The sequence below is a fragment of the Oryctolagus cuniculus genome, chromosome 16, assembly GCF_051225735.1.
Source record: "Oryctolagus cuniculus isolate XC-2025 breed Fujian yellow rabbit chromosome 16, ASM5122573v1, whole genome shotgun sequence".
NCBI classification, from domain to species: Eukaryota; Metazoa; Chordata; class Mammalia; order Lagomorpha; family Leporidae; genus Oryctolagus; species Oryctolagus cuniculus.
The window spans coordinates 89,863,684-89,881,669 of NC_142882.1; the positions used below are offsets into that span (position 1 = coordinate 89,863,684).

General features: G+C 62.9%; 1 protein-coding gene across 8 annotated transcripts in view; it reads right to left on the minus strand.

Moving 5' to 3' along the window:
- The window catches only part of TNS3 (tensin 3), a 190,124-nt gene that overhangs the window by 138,846 nt on the left and 33,292 nt on the right, over positions 1–17,986 (minus strand). For 7 of the 8 annotated variants that reach the window (XM_070059452.2, XM_070059450.2, XM_070059444.2 and 4 more), the window contains exons 2-3: positions 16,618–16,714; positions 6,231–6,268 (exon numbers count right to left, since the gene is read on the minus strand). Coding sequence is in view for 1 of the 8 variants with exons in the window: in XM_070059447.2 (XP_069915548.2) it covers positions 6,231–6,268; positions 16,618–16,714 (135 nt within the window). In the remaining 7 variants the exon portion in view is untranslated. Of the gene's footprint in view, positions 1–6,230; positions 6,269–11,100; positions 11,124–16,617; positions 16,715–17,986 lie in introns of those variants that run through there. The other variant, XM_070059453.2, reaches the window with a different exon arrangement.

The following is a 17,986-nucleotide window of genomic DNA, read 5'->3' on the forward strand; positions in this document are numbered from 1 at the left end:
ACCCCAGCTGCAGGGAGAATCGGCTTCCAGCACCAGAAACTGCAGGTGGCTCCCCCGGCGCCGAAGGTCACTGTGGCAAACCAACCAGACGCTCGGCACACTGCACGGCAGCTGCCTCCAGTGCTTGGAAGCCCAGCGGCTGGGCTCTCGCTCCCGTTGTACAGCCGAGGAAACAGGCCAGGGTCAGCTGCCCTGCACAGGCAGAGCCCAAGCCCAGACCCAGGTCTGCCCCTCACCCCTCGGACGCAGCAGGACTCCCAGGAGGAGGCCGGAAGAAAGGAAGCAATCTCCGGCCAACAGAGGGCAAGGCGGGCGGGGCACTCCACCAGGGCCTGCTCACGTGTGGGTGGTGTGTGCCCCCGCAGCCGGGCCTGGGCTTCTGCACCCTGCTCCCTGCAGAGCTGGCTCCTGCTGGCTGCATGGCCCGGTCAGGACAAGCACCCACATGTTGCTCTTGGCACAAAAGTGGCATCTGGCTGGAACTCGGGGTCCTCGCAGCTCTGGGTGCCTCATTCCGTCCTGGCAGGCGGCAGCGTGAGGTCGGACGGCATCTCCCCTCCTTCCTGACCTGGCCAGGGGCACGTCCTATCAGCACACACGTGTGCTCCCTGCACCTGCTGCTCCACGCTGGAGGTCTGGGGGGCAGAATCCGTCTGGAGTCTGGGACCAAAGTGGACTTCCGAAGGCTCCGCCAAAGCCCACGTCACGGCAGACACCCAATGACACCGCGAGGGGGTCAGAGACCCAGGGACAGTGCCACGAAAGGCCCACATCTTACAGATCCTGGCCCGAGCCATGAGCGGGACTCAGGGGCCAGGGTCTCCCGCTCAGGAGAAGACCACCCCTGCTAAGCAGGCGTGGCCGCCAGTGAGGGGGGTACCAGGGGGTGCAGAGACACGGTGGGCACGCGTGGAGGCATGTGTATCTGCCCCACCCCAATGCGGATCCGAGGAAAACAGGCACCTGACTTGTAGCTGACAGTCTTTCCATAGACGGTGTCATTCCCATGGGAATCTGGGGGTGGGACTGGGAGAGCCCACACAAATAGAGCTGACTCGCAGGCTGCACCAGAGACCCAATCACGAAGCCGGTCAAGCCACCACCGTGCTGCCCACGGTGCCTCCCCAGCCGGGCCCCCACAAAGCCCTCCCAAGGCGGAGCAAGGGACGGTCCCACCCAAGAGAATCCCAGAGCTGCCATGGCTGCTGCCACCTGGCCTGCGTGCCTCCTCACGGGACAGGGACCAGTCCTGCAGGCCACTCCAGGTCCAGGACAGCCGCAAAGACCCCGCCAGGGCTCCCGTTCAGGCCCCAGACCCGGCTCAGTGTCTAGCCATCAACTACAGCACAGAGAATGACTGAATACACAAGGACTGTGCTCCCAGACCCCACCCTCGGGAGCGCACCTGCAGCAAGGTACACGGGCCAGAAAGAGCAGCGAGGACTGCCCGCCAGCAGGTGCATCCTTCCGGAAGATGGACAAAAGCTCTCCCAAGAGAGCAGCACTCAGAGGCTTCGTGGTTCCCCTGAAACCAGGGACAACTTCCAAGGCAAAGGGTACGACGTGCAACAGCCAAGGTGGCCCTCAGTAGCCGAGTGACCAATCGCGGGACACGGCCAGGCTAAAGAGCAGGGGTCCGGCACCCCCCCCCCACAGAACTCAGAAGCGCGCCCCGAGCGAGAGACACCACAGACCGCAGGGCCGCGGCTCCCTGAGCTCTCGGAAAGCCAAAGCTACGGAGACGGCCGACAGGGCTGGGGTGGCCGGGCCCGGGAGGGGGACGCGGGCAGGGAAGCCCTGTAGTTCCGCATTTGCCCCAGCCCACAGACGGCACGGAACCCGTGTGATGTGAGCTAGGGACTGGCATGACGCGCACATGTCACCGTGGCTTCGTCAGGTGTGACAAGTGCCCCACTCTGCTGGGGGATGTCGACGGTGGGGAGGCCGTGCCTCCGTGTGTGTGTGCATACGTGTGTGTGTGTATGGGCGTATGCACGCGTGTACTAGTCCCTCACTGTGGCTGACTCTGACCCAAGCCGCAGAGGCGGGACCTTGGAGGCCGAGTGACAACAGGTGAAGGATTTCACCTCCTGGGCCTGCTTCTCACCTACGTGATGAAAGCAGTGGGCAGCCCAACAGTCCCCCCAAAGCAGGTGGCTCCTCGTCATGTAGAGAGGCGCTCTCTACAGACCGGGGTGAGCGAGGGGTCAGCCGCACCGGCCAGAGCACGGGCTTCCGAGGAAGCCAGGAGCGACACTATGGAATCGGGCTCGGGTGTCACAGGCAGAACATCCAGAAAGCCGGTCCTCGCCCTGGCCTGCGCTGCAGGAGGCAGAGGCACAGCCAGGACATGGGGATGACTGACAGGAGGCCAGCGAGGGCTCCGAGGCAGCAGCAGACCCCCGGCGTCCCAGGGCCAAGGGTTGGGGAGAAGTTGGCTGACCCGGGGGGCCCAGGGCACTGTGGGCTCTGACTGCTCCTCTTCGGGGAGAAGAACAGCAGGTCCACGCACACAGCAGCCACAATGACACGAGGTCTCCTGGCGTGGGCGCGCCCGAAGGGAAGCACCCAGGATGGAGGAAGGGCCACCCGGGGGAGCAGGAGGCCAGGCCAGGACCCTCTCCTATCCCTGCAACGCCTGAGCGAGGCCCACACCTCACCACCCGGGGCAGCACCTGCTGTCCTGCTCTGTGTGTCCAGTGCACAAATCGAAGCGAGAGAGGAGCGAGGATGAGCCACAGGGGCTGAGGGCAGCCCTGGAGCCCAGGGGGCAGGAGGCTGGGCCTCCTGGACTAGGGCAGGCCCTGTGGTGGGGGCCCCTCCAGGGAGACCCCTGAGCACGGCCCCGGGGAGGACTGACGACAGCCAGCCACCGCCTGGGGCCCGAAGTTCGTAACCAATCGCCTGCAGGTCTGTAAACCTCACAACTTCGGAGATCACACTTGGTACCTTAAGCAAGTGGACATCTAATGAGCAGGCAGGCGGGAGTGGAGGAGCCGCTGCCAGGTCCCACACCCCCACCCACCTGCCAGAGCCGCTGACCCCACCCCCACGGGCACCACCCCCCCCAGCACCTCCCCACGTGCCTTCCGAAAAACACTTCGTTTCTCGTCCTTCCTTCTCTCTGGCCCGTGAGTCAGCTGACAGGCAGGAAAAATACCAAGTCACAAGGCCACACAGTTCACGTGGCTGCAAAGAATAAGCCCAGTGAGAAGGAAGCAGCTGTGTGCATCCAAGTCTCAAGTAACTGTCCCACACCCCTGGGTGCCACGGAAGTTTTACAGTCAGCAGCCCGGACGGCGAAGGGACAGCACTGCGTGTGCCCCACGCGGGGGACCCCGGCTGCGGCCCGTGCAGGTGCACTCAGTGTTAACACGTGTGCACCACCCATGAGTTCACACGGAAGACCCGAGCTCTGGCCCGTGCGCCTGTGTTCAGAGGCTGTAACGAATCCCCTTGGACCGGGGGGCTTACCTCTCTTATCTCTCACGGTTCTGGAGGCTGCAAGCCCGAGCAAGGTGCAGGCAGACTTGGGGCCCAGCAGGACCCTCCCCAGTTCTGAGGTTGTCTCTGGGTACCCTCATGGGGCAGAGGAGGGAGGGAGATCTCGGGGGCCTCTTTTATAGGGGCACAAATGCCATCACCAGAGCCCCGCCCTTGTGACCACATCACCCCCTCAGGCCCCACCTCCCAGCACTGTCACTGCGGGGTTAGCTTCCCACAGACGAACTTGGGGGAACGTGAACTTTCAGACCACAGCAAGGGATGTGGCCTGACTCCAAGAGGCCCCACTGGAATCAAAGCTCAGGTCTACGCCCCGTCTACCCACTTAGCCACACAGCCTGGCCCCCGGGGACCAGGGGAGGAATGACCTCCCTCCACCGGGCTCTGAAGTGACCCAGCTCACGGCTCAGTCTCCCTGCTGATGACCCAGAGAGAACACGCAGGGCAGTCTCTCCACGCCCTTGGCGTCACTGCAGACCGAGGCTGGGGCCTGGGATGGTGGCGCTGGCATTCAGCTCTCCAGGGTGTTCAGTTCTGGACCTCAGGGACACTAACCAGGGGGCGCAGGAGCACAGGCCGTGGCCCAGCCAGGAGGCGGCCAACAGGGAGAGGACCAGCCCGTGTTCTTCCGAAGCTTCCCCAACTCCCACACAGCTGAGCACACGCTGTGTCCCGGAAGCCCGGGTGGCAATGGACACACAGTCCCCAAGACCCGAGAGCTGCTGGGGCGGGCCGGGGAGAAGCCTCCATGAGGTTCCTGGGTGACCAGGCTGCCCCCAACAGGGCCGGCTTCCAGAAACTGCTTTGTTAGTGCTGGCCGCACTCATAACTCCCATTCAAAACCACATTGTCAGAAAAAAGGCCCAGGGAGCCCCTCCCTGGCCGTGGCTGGATGGCAGGGAGAGCGCATCCACCCTCCCAGGCCACCCACGCTATGGTGGAAACGCCGGGGCCACACAGCCAGGGCGCTCGGAATGCCCTGAGCCGAAGAAGCCAATGCCCTAAGCAGTCGGGAGCAGCAGAGGGAGGGCAGGCACGCGTCTGCAGCTCGGGCCACAGCCGGCAAGGGTCAGGGCGTGGCGGAAGGCGCCGGGATGAGCAGTACAGCCCTTCTGTCCCCCAGTGTGACGAGGGACGAGTGCAAGGTGGACGGCACCACAGAGGCCCAGGCTGAGGGCGGCATCCAAGCACTCGGCAGGGAGCGGCCAGGAGTGGGAGCCCCACAGTCAGCACCACTCCAGGAAGCCTGCGCCGACACCGCCCAGCACTGGTGAGTGAGCGGCACCTGCCCGCCTGCCCACCCGCCCGCCCGCCTGCCTGCCCGCCTGCCCAGAAGGGGAAGGCAGCTCCCCAACGCGGGCGGACAGTGCGAGCAGAGCCCCAGGCAGCCTCACTCGGGAGTGGCAGGCAGGGGACCTGCTGGGGCTGGTAACACAGAGTGCCAACACGCTCCCCAGGGAGCGTGAGCCACAGAGCTGGGCCAGAGTGCTGTTCTCAGTGGGTGGACGCACGGTCGTGCCTGTGGCTACACACATGTATGCACACGTGTGTCTACACGCATGGGTGCACAGTGTAGCTGCCACGTGCATGTCTGTGTGCACGTGTGTGTGTGTGCAGGTCTGTGAATATGCGTGCATACAAGTGTGAGGTTGTACACTCACGTGTATGTGCAGCTGTGTATGTTTGTGTGTGCATATATCTGTGTGCACACATGTGTCTTGTGTATGCATGTGCATGGGACATAAACATATACACGTGTGTGGTGTGGGTGCACACACATGTGTGTGCTCGTGTGTTCCCCTGTGTGCACACGTGTCTGTGAGTATGCATGTGTGTAGGTGTGAGTTTGTGTGCATGTGTGTTGAGCATGTGTGTGCTCATATGTGTGCATGTGCACATGTGTGAGGACTGCACGTGTGTGTTGTGCATGTACACACGTGTACTGTGGGGGTGAGGGACACCAGCCCTCTGGCCTCACACAGAACACACCTGCTGAAGCCGGATTGCAGCACCGTGAGGAGCGGGAAGCCTGCACCCATGAGGCTCGCGAAGCTGCACAATCCAAGTCTCTAAACCCCACCTCCCTGGACCCACGGCCACAGGGCAGCCGGCGGGGACCCCGACACCCCTGGCAGGAGGGCCTCACCGTCACTCAGCCTCCCTGCAGCGACTCCAGTGTGGAACCCAGAGGCGCAGACACCGCGACGGGAGGAAAGCAGGCGCTCCCTGCTCGTGCCCGTGTCCCACACGCCACTGCCGCGCCCCTCACCCCCGGCACAGCCAGGCCTCCGGGTGAGGGCCGGGAGGGTCCTCCGCAGCGCAACGCCCCGCCCATGAATGCACAAGCCCAGTTGCGCTGCCCCTACTCCAGGGCCCCCAGATCTCCACGGCAGCCAACGCTCCCCTCCAAGGGAGGCCGCCAGGTCCTCAGGGCACCGGGGAACGCGGGGACCGCCAGCCCCAGAAGGCCCGGTGCCACAGCCAGGAGACCCCGCAGGGCTCTTATCTGAAACCAAACGCTCTGGAATCATTTCCTGTGGGTTTCAAAGCTATTGGGTTTACCCCAGAGATGAGAAACAGACGCCCAAGAGAAGGAACTGCTCTCCGGCTCTGTCCCGCAGCCTCCCTTCTGTGGCCGCCGTCCAAAGCGGCCCCTTCTACGCCTATCGCTCGGCGGAGCCAACTCAGCTATAAAAAGTCCCACGGGAAAGCCGCGGAATGCTTACCTTGGCTTCACATTTCCTGCGGCAGGAATACTTGGAGGCTGGAAAAGAAAGAAAGAATGTGTGTGGCAGCCAGCGAGGGGTCTGCCCCACCCCCCACCCCACCCCCGCTACGCAAGGCCCCCGGGGCAGCATGGACAGAGGCCACGGTGAGGACCAGCCCAGGTTACACCATGAGGCGGCTGGGATGGCTCTGCAGGGGCGTGTCCAGCCACACTGGATCCCGGGAGAAGACAGGACTGCGCAGAGAAAGCCCGGGTGTGCCCAGCAGTGGGAGTCAACCCCCTCCCCCCGCGGCCATCAAGGGAACTGGGAGTGCCTTTCAAACCGTGGAGACCCCACACCCCGGGGCTGTCTCCTCTCCAGAGCAACGGCTGCATCGGACGGAGCCACGTCCACATGCAGGGTGTGGACCCCTGAAGACAAGGGGCAGAGGGGCCCCAAATCCCACTGGGTGTCCAGGGCCCCGTGAGCGCGGGAGACTGCCCTGCCACCTCCCCCTGCCTTCTGTGGAATACAGAAGCCACGAAGGTCACGTCAGCCCGGGGAGGACACCTGGGACAACACACGTGTGTACACGTGTGTACACGGGCACGAGCCCGGCAGTCACCGGAAGCCAGCAGCAGGGGAGGCAGTCTCGGCCTGTGGCCTCAGCGAGCGACAGCCAGCAGGGGTGCAGGTGGGAGGGGCACCCAGCCGTGCTCACGCCTGGCGGCTTCTGGCTGCACCCTCGGGTGGAGTCACCCTCAGCAGTCATGGCCCCCCCAGCAGGGCAACCCACCCCAGCTCTGGCAGGGGTCTGTGTGTGTGACCGGGCTGCCGGCACGGCGGTGGGGGTGACTGCTGCCCTGGTCTACTGAACCACCAGGAGCCGTGCTGGGAGGCGGCTCCTGCAGCTGGCCCCGTGGACAGCCCCTCTGCAGGTGTCCGTGGTCCCCAGCCTGGCCGTCACCCGAACCCCCCTCTTCAGAAGGGCGGCTCCAGCCCAGCTGAAGACTCGGCCTCGCAGGAGAGCCCAAGCCACACCTCCCCAGGTCCCCCAGGTCTTGACCAACTACTGCTGCTGCAATCTTGCCACCATCCCCCAGACTGAAGGACCGAGCCGCTCTGCGTCCCCACCTGGAGGCTCAGCCAGGGCGCCAGCAGTGCAGCCAATCTGCACCTCCGCAGGGGTGCAGCGCCCACCAAGGCCAGCAGCGGCCACTCAGAGCCACTGCGGATGCCCTGGACACAGGCCCTCCCTGACAGCCCGTCCCCCTCCTGCAGGGCTCCTCTCCATCACCCAGGATCTCCCAGCCAATGCCAGGATCGTGGGTCTCTGCAAAGTTCTTCCTGGCCCCCCAGACGTGGCTCCCAAGTGACCCTGTGTCCACGGCACCCTGAGCTCGCCCACAACAGCCTCAGCCACCTGCACACACAGCCTGGTGCCTTCTCTCCTGCAGAGCCCCGGCTGTGCTAGGCCACGCTTCCCCAGTGGCTGACACGTCTGTCTGTCTCTCTCTTTCTCTCTCTCTCGCACACACACACACACACACACACAGACTGGCCGAGCTGCTGTTGAGAACCGTGATCCACCTGCCATGTGGGAGAAGGATCTTGGGAATCCTGCTGCCTGGCTTGGTGACCTCACGGTCATCGTCTGCTGCCCACTCGGTATTCGGCCCCACTTCCTCCCCGCCCACAGGATATTCCCCTGCTCTCTCCTCCACGCCTGTGCCATTCACAGGGAGGTCACCGGTGCAGGCTGGATCACGGAGGGTCTAAGCCAGGGCTTCTTCCATGGGGCTCTGCAAGCCCCTGGAGCTGCTGACGCCTCTCCGACAAAACCTCACACCTGCACTGAGACGCTCTCGCCTCTGCTCGGTGTCGACACCCGCGCTGACCACGTGAGGCCAGGGCATCCCTGCTGGCAGGTGCTACTCCAGCCCTACGAGTCGCCGTCTGCTCTCCACTGCCTCTCACTCGCCGTTTTACACAAATGCCAGCCTCACTTAGGAATAATCTGATGAAGCAGCAAAGACTACTCACGCTACTAAGTCTCGATGGCTGACCAAACGGCTTCACTCCCGGTGAGACCACGGAGGTGGCCTGCAGAGGGCCCTGTGAGCACAGTGGCGCGGCAGGGACCACACCTGTGCAGGGGAGCTGGCAGCACAGCTCGCGGCGTCCTCAGGCAACACGGCTCCCGTCTGAAAGAGCTCCCGCAGTCAGACTAAGGATGCTCAACCCGGGACGCAGCCGCTCTCTCCAAAACGAACAAAGCGAGCCTGCCCCGACAAACCAACGACTAACTTCAGATTCCAAGTGAAAACCCGAGTGCAGGGAGACGAATCCATCACCAGGGGCTTGACCACGTCTAGGACTTCTCGATTCAGTCTACACTGATAGGGGCCGGTGCTGTGGTGCAGCGGGTAGAGCCGTCATCTGCAGAGCCGGCATCCTACATGGGCTTGGTTCAAGTCCTGGCTGCTCCACTTCCAATCCAGCTCCCTGCTAATGCGCCTGGGAAAGCAGAGGAAGACGGCCCAAGTGCCTGGGCCCCTGCACTCACGTGGGAGCCCTGGAGGGAGCGCCTGGCTCCTGTTGCAGCTATTTGAGGAGTGAGCCAGCAGGTGAAAGACCTCTCTCTGTAACTCTGACTTTAAATAAATCTGAGATTACTCAGCTCATCAACATCTGGAGCCCACATAACCAACCCACTGGGACGTCATTTCCACACAGCCAGGGTGCGATGCTGACGACAGGAGGAGGGCACACTCAATGCGTGACACGGGGCACGGGCGCTCGGCTTAGCGGCAGACATCCGCATCCCACACGGGAACACGGGCCACGGGCGCTCAGACACCCGCATCCCACACGGGAACACGGACCACGGGCGCTCAGACACCCGCATCCCACACGGGAACACGGGCCACGGGCGCTCAGACACCCGCATCCCACGTGGGAGCACAGGGCACAGGCGCTCAGACACCCGCATCCCACACGGGAGCACGGGCCACGGGCGCTCAGACACCCACATCCCACACGGGAGCACGGGCCACGGGCGCTCAGACACCCACATCCCACAAGGGAGCACGGGCCACGGGCGCTCAGACACCCACATCCCACACGGGAGCACAGGCCACGGGCGCTCAAACACCCGAGACCCCAAGGGTGAGGACGGCCGGCCCACACGGGAGCACGGGTTCTATGCCCAGCTCCCCCTGGACTCCAGCTTCCTGCACTCCAGCCTGGGGCCATTGTGGGCATTTGGGAGTGAACTGCAGATGGGATTCATTCTCTCTCTCTCTCTCTCTCTCCCTCTCTCAAATTAAGAACACAGGCCAGAGGATGTGCAGAGCAGAGCAGGGAAAACCCACACATCCAGCTCCAAGCCCACAGAGAGGTGACCTTTAAACGACCCACTTGAGTTTTGTGCGGAATCAGAACAGAGCCTCCAGGCACCTGGAAAAGCTATTACCACACTTCCTTTCCCGGCCGCACGCCTGTAAGGGCTGGGTTTCTGCAGAGTCCTCAAGGCAGGCCACTCACTGACAGGGCGCATGCAGAAGCAGGTGGGAGGGTCCCCACGGCCCCCAGGCTGCGTGACACAGCCACAACAGAGCCACGACCACGCGGCTCTCGCTGCTGCTTGCTTTTGACAAACGCGGTCATTCTTCATGGAATTACATTTGGGGCAGGTGCTCGGTGCACGTTTAAGACAGTGCTCGGGATGCCTGTACCCCGGATGAGAGGGCCTGGGTTCGCGTCTTGGCTCTGCCTCTGATTCCAGCTTCCTGCTAAAGCTCACCCTGACAGCAGCAGGTGATGGCCCAAGTGCTTGGGTCCCTGCCACACACGAGGGCGACCTGGACTGAGCTCTAGGCTCCCAGCTTCCACGTATGGGGGCTCTCTGTCTCTTGGATAAATAAAAATAAACAAACAGCTTTAAAATACACAGTTAGGTCCACCTACAATGGGTGCTTTCAACCTGCACGTCCCACTTCTCACACTGACAGACACAGCCCACTCCCCAGTGCTCCCGAGGGTCTTCTGAGAACTCAGCGGTGGGAGTCCCGAGACCCCAGGGGTGAGGACGGCCGGTCCACACCGGCAGTGGTAACCCCATTCCTTCTCCTGGCCTGGGGCTCCCGGGTCGAGGGAGGGACCCAGTCCCCTCCAGCAAAGAAGGAAGTACATTCTCCCAGAGGCACCAGTGAGCAGGCCAAGGCCTGTCCCCCCGCCCCTGCCCAGTCGGAACCCCCTCCACACCCCCTGCCCGGCAAAAGCCGCTGCCCTACAGCAAGGGAGGCACTGGCTGCGGCCCCACAGCCACCTGTTTCCCACACCTGTCCCACCTGCTCCCACAGGGACCGGGAGAAAGGCTCATTTCATTCTCGCTCCATTTCACCAACAGCAAACCGAAGCACGGAGCGGAAGGTGCCTGCCCCGGCGACAGAGGGGGTGCCCAGCGGCGTGTGACTCAGGAAGCCGGAGCTGCCACCAGCCCAGCTCCGCGTGCACAGAGCACAGCTCACCGCGCTGGGCTTGAACACCTGCAGAGCCCAGCACAAAGGTTCCTGTGTGCTCGCCTGGCGTAGCACCTGGGCTCCACGTTGGCTAAACCAGCCCTGCAAACACCCGGCAGCCACCTGAGGCAGAAGAGCCGCCGTCCAGGAGCCTGTGCAGCTGGACAGACGGTGCCCACCCTGGTCCTCACCGAGGAGCCAGGCCCCAGCCACGGGTCCCCCGCCACCGGCCTGAGGGCCAGCAAAGAGCCCTGCCCACCTGAGGCCAAACGGATTGTTTTCACCCAAGCAGTGAAAAGAAAAACAAAACACTGGGTAGTTTTAAAATCATGATCCCTAAACACGCAGCACGCAAAAGTGCTTACGACAGGAGAGCTGAAAGACGCAAGTCCTCGTGCAGCAGGACGCAAGCTTTGTAAGAGAAGCACACGCCAGGGGCTCGCCCACCCCTGGGCGCCCCCACAGCAACACCGGGAGAGCCGGCTGCTCCGTGGAAAGCCGTCATAACCACCCAAACAACACGGTTTCCGGAAGCATCGGCCGTGACACTGGAGCGGAACTGGAGGAACAGGAAGGAATTCCGAACGAGCGCCTGAGAACATCTCCCTGACCTTGGGGGGGGGGGGGGCGGCTAAAATTAGGAACAAAGCCAGGCAGAGCCGACCGCAGCAACCTCACCCCCCCACGGGACCGGGCGCGCTGCCGACTGGAGCCTCCCGGTAGGTAAGGCAGGAAGGTACCCGGGTGGCCAGGAGCCATCCAAAAATGGCAAAAGGTTTGTCTAATAAAGATGACTTACGGAAAAAACAGATTCCGCGTTCACAGTGAACTCCGAGAAATGCAGAAGAACACGTCATTTTGAACCGAGCCAGCATGCTACAGAGACCCCTCCGCCACGGACGACTCTCCGTGCCGCTCGTGGTAAGACCAGAGGGCTAATAAAAAGGAGACGCCACTTCCTGCCCAGAGACGGGAGAACGGACGGCAGGGGTCTCGAGGGGGCGGGCGGGAGGCACTGCTGGCCACACTCGGAGCCATTTCCCAGGGAGCTCGGCCCCCACGGCCAGCACAGCAGGGCCACTTCCGTGGTGGCCCCCGCTGGAGGCTGCACCGTGCCCCGGTCACACACGAGCATCCCAGCCCCCAGCGCGGCACTCACGGTCAGGGCCGTCCGGCTGTGGGGCACATGCATTGTCCATCCTGCAAATTGTCCTGGAATTTGCCCCCCCCTGGCACAGCTCCAGGGGCCTTGGGGCCTCGCCATGGCCTAATGGGGCCATCAGAGTTTGTTTTTGCTTTTTTTTTTTAAGATTTATTTATTTACTTGAGAGGCAGAGTTACAGAGAGGGAGAAATAGAGAAATATAGAGATCTCTTTTTTTCCCCTAAAGGTTTATTTATTTATTTGAAAGTCAGTTACATAGGGAGAGAAGGAGAGGGGGAGGGGGAGGGGGAGGGGGAGGGGGAGGGGGAGGGGGAGGGGGGGAGGGGGAGGGGGAGAGGGAGAGGGAGAGGGAGAGGGAGAGGGAGAGGGAGAGGGAGAGGGAGAGGGAGAGGGAGAGGGAGAGGGAGAGGGAGAGGGAGAGGGAGAGGGAGAGGGAGAGGGGTCCTCCATCCACTGGTTCACTCCCCAATTAGCCGCAATGGCCGGAGCTGGGCCGATACGAAGCCAGGAGCCCAGAGCTTCCTCCGGGTCTCCCACGCGGGTGCAGGGGCCCAAGGACTTGAGCCATCCTCCACTGCCTTCCCCAGGCCATAGCAGAGAGCTGGATCAGAACTGGAGCAGCCAAGACTCAAACCAGATGCTGGTACTGCAGGTGGCAGCTTTACCTGCTATGCCACAGCGCCAGCCCCAAGAGAGAGAGATCTTTCATCCCCTGGTACACTCCCCAGACGGCTGCAACAGCCAGAGCTGGGACAAAGCCGGGAGCCAGGAGCTCCTTATGGGTCTCCCACGGGGTACAGGGGCCCAAGTACTTGGTTCATCTTCCACTGCTTTCCCAGGCCATAGCAGGGATCTGGATCGGAAGAGGAGCAGCCAGGTCTCCAGGTGGCACCCACAGGGGATGCCGGGATGTAGTGGGCGGAGGCTTAGCCCACTACACCACAGCACCAGCCCCGTCCGAGACTTTATGCAGCACTCGCCACGTGTTCAGCATGCTGCACATGAGCCCACGAGTCACCTGCTTCTCAGGTTCACCGGCCTCTCTGTGTCCTGAGGCAGGAGGGGACCGACCTACACCCCAGCCATGGCTGCCACACTGGGGCTCCTTAACACCCACATTCACCGCTCGTCCACACCGTCCCACCACTGCCTCGTTGGTCTTCTTAAAAAATTAAAATTTAATTTATTCTGCAAGGCAGAATTACAGCTCTGTCTGACCCTGGGTCTCCTGGCTCCACCCTCCTCTACGGCCCAGGTCCCCCAGAGCTTAAACTCTCAAAGCCCCCCTACGAAACATGACAGCGTGGGATTCCCACCAGCGAGCACCTTCTCCGTAACGGCATCCATGGAACCCAGACCACGGGAACTCAGTGACACGAGGCCAGGCGTCCACAGCGCTGAGGGCCGCGGGGGCACAAGCGGCGCAGTCCCAGGCAAAGCGAGGAAAGCCACGGCCAGACACTGAGCCCAGGCGGCGGCGGCAGCGCCATCATTTCCATATGCAAATGTGACAGCTCACAGTGCAGTGCTACAGCGACTTCTGCACTGAAGCCTGAAGCGGGGGTTAGAATGTGAGTCAGCATAAAAGGCGAAGATGAACCCGAAAAGGAAGAGTAAAAATGTTCCAGGTTAGAGAGGATGCCCTTAACCCTCCCCCTCATCTCCGCCAAGATCACCATTATCAGGCCAGTGTTGAGGCAAAATGGGTTAAGCAGCTGCCTGAAACACCAGCATCCCATATGGGCACGAGTTCAAGTCCTGGCTGCTCCACTTCCAGTCCAGCTCCCTGCTAGTGGCCTGGGACAGCAGCGGAAGATGGCCCTAGTGCTTGGGTCCCTGCACCCACGTGGGAGACCCAGAAGAAGCTCCTGGCTCAAGCCTGGCCCAGTCCCAACCATTGTGGACATTTGGGGAGTGAACCAGCAGACGGAGGACCCCTCTCTCTCTCTCTCTCTCTGCTGCCTCTCCCCTCTATCTCTTTGTACCTCTGCCTTTCAAATAAATAAAAAATATATCTTTAAAAAAAAAAAAGTAAGAGAAGGGAGGCGTGCCGAGCTTATACTGACGTTGGATGGACGCCAAGCCCACACCCGACTTGTGTGTGAGCAGATCACCCTGGACACGCAGCCCACTGCAGCACCGCTCGCCACCACGTGAACGCCAGCCAGAGGCTGGTCCCACCCTCCACAAGCCCAGCACCTCGTGGCCCAGCAGCCCGGAGGCAGGCATCCTCCCACGTTGATGGCCACGCCACACACGTGGGTGCCTGACCCATGCTGGCCTTGACAAGGGGCCTTGGAAGCCTTGGACAGCCAGGATGCTGGGACTCTCTGAGTCCCACACAGGCCAAGCTCCAGTTTGTCAGTGGCTCCCTCCATGTCTGACACACGCGTGGCCACAGTGAGCCCCCCTGCCCCTTCCCTGGCTACAAGGATGTGGGGACTGGCACCACCACTGCATCTCTCCACCTTCCCACGGCCCAGCCGCCCGAGAGCACACAGGGAGCCACAAAACCCCCTCCTGAGGAACAGCGTGGACGTCAGCCGCCCCAACCTTCAAAACCACTTCCAGGTCGCAGCTCCCGCAGCACAGAAACGTGGCTGGATCAGCCTGGCGCTCTGCTCAGGAAGTCTGAGCAATCAAAATCCACCTACAAAACCGACCGACGCCACCCAGACACCCCTAGTGGGCGACACTCCAACCCCCAACCACCCGGCGTGCCGAGAAGCAGCCAGCAGGGCCCAGTCACCTGCCGGGTGCAGACGCAGAACACACAGGGCTGTGGGGCAAATGCACCGTGAGAGCAGGTGTGTGGGCGCTGGGCAGGAGGCGCGCGGGTCACAGCCAGGCTCAGCGAGGCGGAAGCACAGCCATCGGCCCCCAAGGCACCACACGGAATCTGGCCCACGTGCCTCCACCCTCTTCTCAGACTTCCGGAAGCTTCCCTCCAGGACCACCTCTGGGAACAAGGCAAGTCTGATGGGGAGAGCTGAGCCTGGCAGCCAGTGGGGTCTGCACGGCGAGCCTCTGTGGGGGAGGCAGAGGGACCCACGGTGGGGTCGGGCAGGGCCCGGCTCTGGCCGTCCCGGGAAGGGGTTTGGGGACAGCACCTAGAGAGCAAACACAAGAGCCAGGGGGTTATCTGCCCACAAAGTTTTCACGGCTCTGACGCTCGGGGGCACCTGCTGAGCCTCAGACTCACGGACAGACTTGACTCAGAACACGGCAAGTGCCGCACAGGCTCGGCCCCACCCACCGACTCAGCTGACACGCCCCACACGTGTCCTGCCCTGCTGGACAACAACACCACCACGCCCAGCACACAGCTCTGCCCCGGTGCACCGGCGCACAGAGGCTCAGGAACACAGGCACTCTGCCCAAAGATGCACCTGCCCCATGCCCGGGCCCACACCCCCATCGAGAGGCCAAGCAGAGCCGGCCCCAGGCCTCCAGGGCTTCCAGCTGCGGCTAGGCCGTGCCAGTCCAGCCATCACCGACAGCCACTGAGGCCCAGGTTCTGGAGGGACGAGGGGCAGTGAGGCGCCTCCCAAGGACAGCGGAGCTGGCCACAGCACAGCTTCCCCTTCCAAAGCTCTGTGCTCGGTGACTCCTCCCCAGAGACACAGCTCCAGCGCACCACTGTGGACTGGACAGACCCGCAGCCCCCAGGCCTGCCACGGTCAAGGACGCTGCCCATCCTCACCACCACCCCACAGGGCCTCCAGGGAAAGCCCACAGCAGGGCCCAGCAGCCTACAGGGCTCAAGGCCTGTGAGCACCCCCTCAGGAGGCAGACACGGGTGGGCAGGGGTGAATGAGGGCGGCCCGTCCTGTGCGCAGGTGGGCACCCAGCCGGGCAGGCAGGCACCAGAGGAGGCCGGGTTGTACCTGCTCCACCCCTGGGACTTGCATCAGCCAGCTCAGGGCCACTGCTCGCGGCAGGAGAGCTGAGCCAGCACCCCCGAGGGGGCCTGCACGGCTCGGCGCACAGGGGTGGCTGCAGCAGCAGGGAACCATCCCGGGGCAAGCCAGGTGGCCCACCCGCCACCTCTGGGCAGGCGTGCCCAGCACATCCCCGCGCATGCTTCCCTGGGGTCTTCACGGCCACCCTGCCGTGGAAAACCCAGTCTCTCATAAACCCCGCGTGTCCAGGGTTACCCGGGTATGAGTGGCGGAGCCCAGACTGGCACCCAAGTTCTGAAACTTCCTACTGCCCACGCTGCCTGTGACCCAGATGCCCACCCCAGCCGGGGAGGCCCAGAGCCACCTGGCAGGGACCACAGCACCGGTGCCCAAGTCACCTGGGCCTGGCTCCCGTGCTCGGGAAGCAGCGACAGAGGCAGTGCCTGCCAGGGAAACAGCACTTAGGGGAAGCAGGGGTGAGAGAGCGAAGCCTGTGCCAGGGAGGAGGGGGAGGGGAGGTCACCGGGGAGGGGGGAGCTGCTGAATCACTGGGTTTCCTGGAGCAGGGGGAGGCAGGGGCGAGCACGGCCCAGGACCAAGAGGAGGCCCCAGGAGCACACAGCCCAGTCGGTGCCCAGGAGCTGCCCGGCACCCTCCCCTGCCCACCCAGCGGCACCCGCAGCCTGCCGCTGGCATTCAAGGGAAGCCAACTGCGTCCTTCTGTAAGGTTTCCCGGTGAGCAGGCACGGCTGTCCCAGCCAGGCCGGCCGAGTTCCCTGCTCCGTCCCCGGCGAGGCGACCACGGCAGGCACTCACCTCGGCAGGAGCTGCCCCGGCCGCAAACCCCACACGCTCGGGATGACGTCACCGCCTTGCTCTTAAAACTCTGTGGCCTCGAGGCTGCTTCTTCGGCCTGAAAGAGGAAAGGCGGACACCTTCAGTCCAGGCGCGTGTTCCCCTCCCCTCGCAGGACACGGTGGACCGGGCGCAGCCTGGACGGAGCGGGAGCAGGAACTTTACCAAGCAAACAAGGGACAGGAAAGCCGCCACGGCTGAGCACGGTTCCCCGGCAGCTCAGGGCGCGCTGTCGGCACCCAGACCTAGACTCGCAATCCGAGGTTCCCTCACACCCACTGCACAGCCCGCCGGGGGTCCTGGGAGCCCAGCATCACCAGCGCTGCTCATACGGCACAGCACAGGCTGCTCCGGCCCCGCCGTGAGCCCCGTGCGCCTCTGCAGACCAGGGACCACGCGTGTGCGTCCTCCTGAGACGCAGCCACTGCCCCTACATGCATGTTGGCAGAGTCACCGCTCACAACCAGTCTAAAGATCCTACAGGCATTCAACTTGCCTTAGAAACCAAACACCAGCCACGAACCGGCTGCCGACCAGCGCCGGTGAGCTCCATCGGCAACGCAGATCCGCCTGCAGTGTCTGAGGCCATCACGTGCCCGCCAGAACGACTTGAATTTACGCATCCCGGACGATGTGGAAGAAGTCAGCTTAACAATTTCTTCTGAACTTAAAACACAATCCCACCCCACGAGCCTGGGACCCCACCCTTATGGACCTGAAAAAGAAGTCAATGCCTACAAAGACTCGCACGTGAACGGTCACAGCAACCTTATTTCAGGGTGCCCCAAACAGGAAGTGCCCCAGTGCCCATCAAAAGGAAAATGGCTCAGTCATATGCTGGAATCCACACACAGACCACCAACACAGACGGCAGAAGCATCACACGGATGGACAGACACCAGGCACAGGACACCCAGCGTTCACGGGCAGCCAGCTCACAGAGAGTCGCTAACAGTGGTAGGAGCAGCCTCGTCCTGGACAACACGCTCCCTGGACAACACGCTCCCTGGACAACACGCTCCCTGGACGACACGCTCCCTGGACGACACGCTCCCTGGACGACACGCTTCCTGGACAACACGCTCCCTGGACAACACGCTCCCGGACAGGGAGGCGTCCCACGCCTCACCCTGGAGCCGGCAGTTACGTGGAGGCACGAGTATTTCGGTCACGGAGTGGTGTCCTTAAGATCCTTACAGTGCGCTGTCTGCAGCAACAAAAACAGCCCTGGCAGGTGCTGGTAACCCGGCTCCAAAGGTGAGCACAGGACAGCACCACACACCTTCGTTTATCTCTTAAAAGCACCTACAGGAACTTCCACCCCTGATCC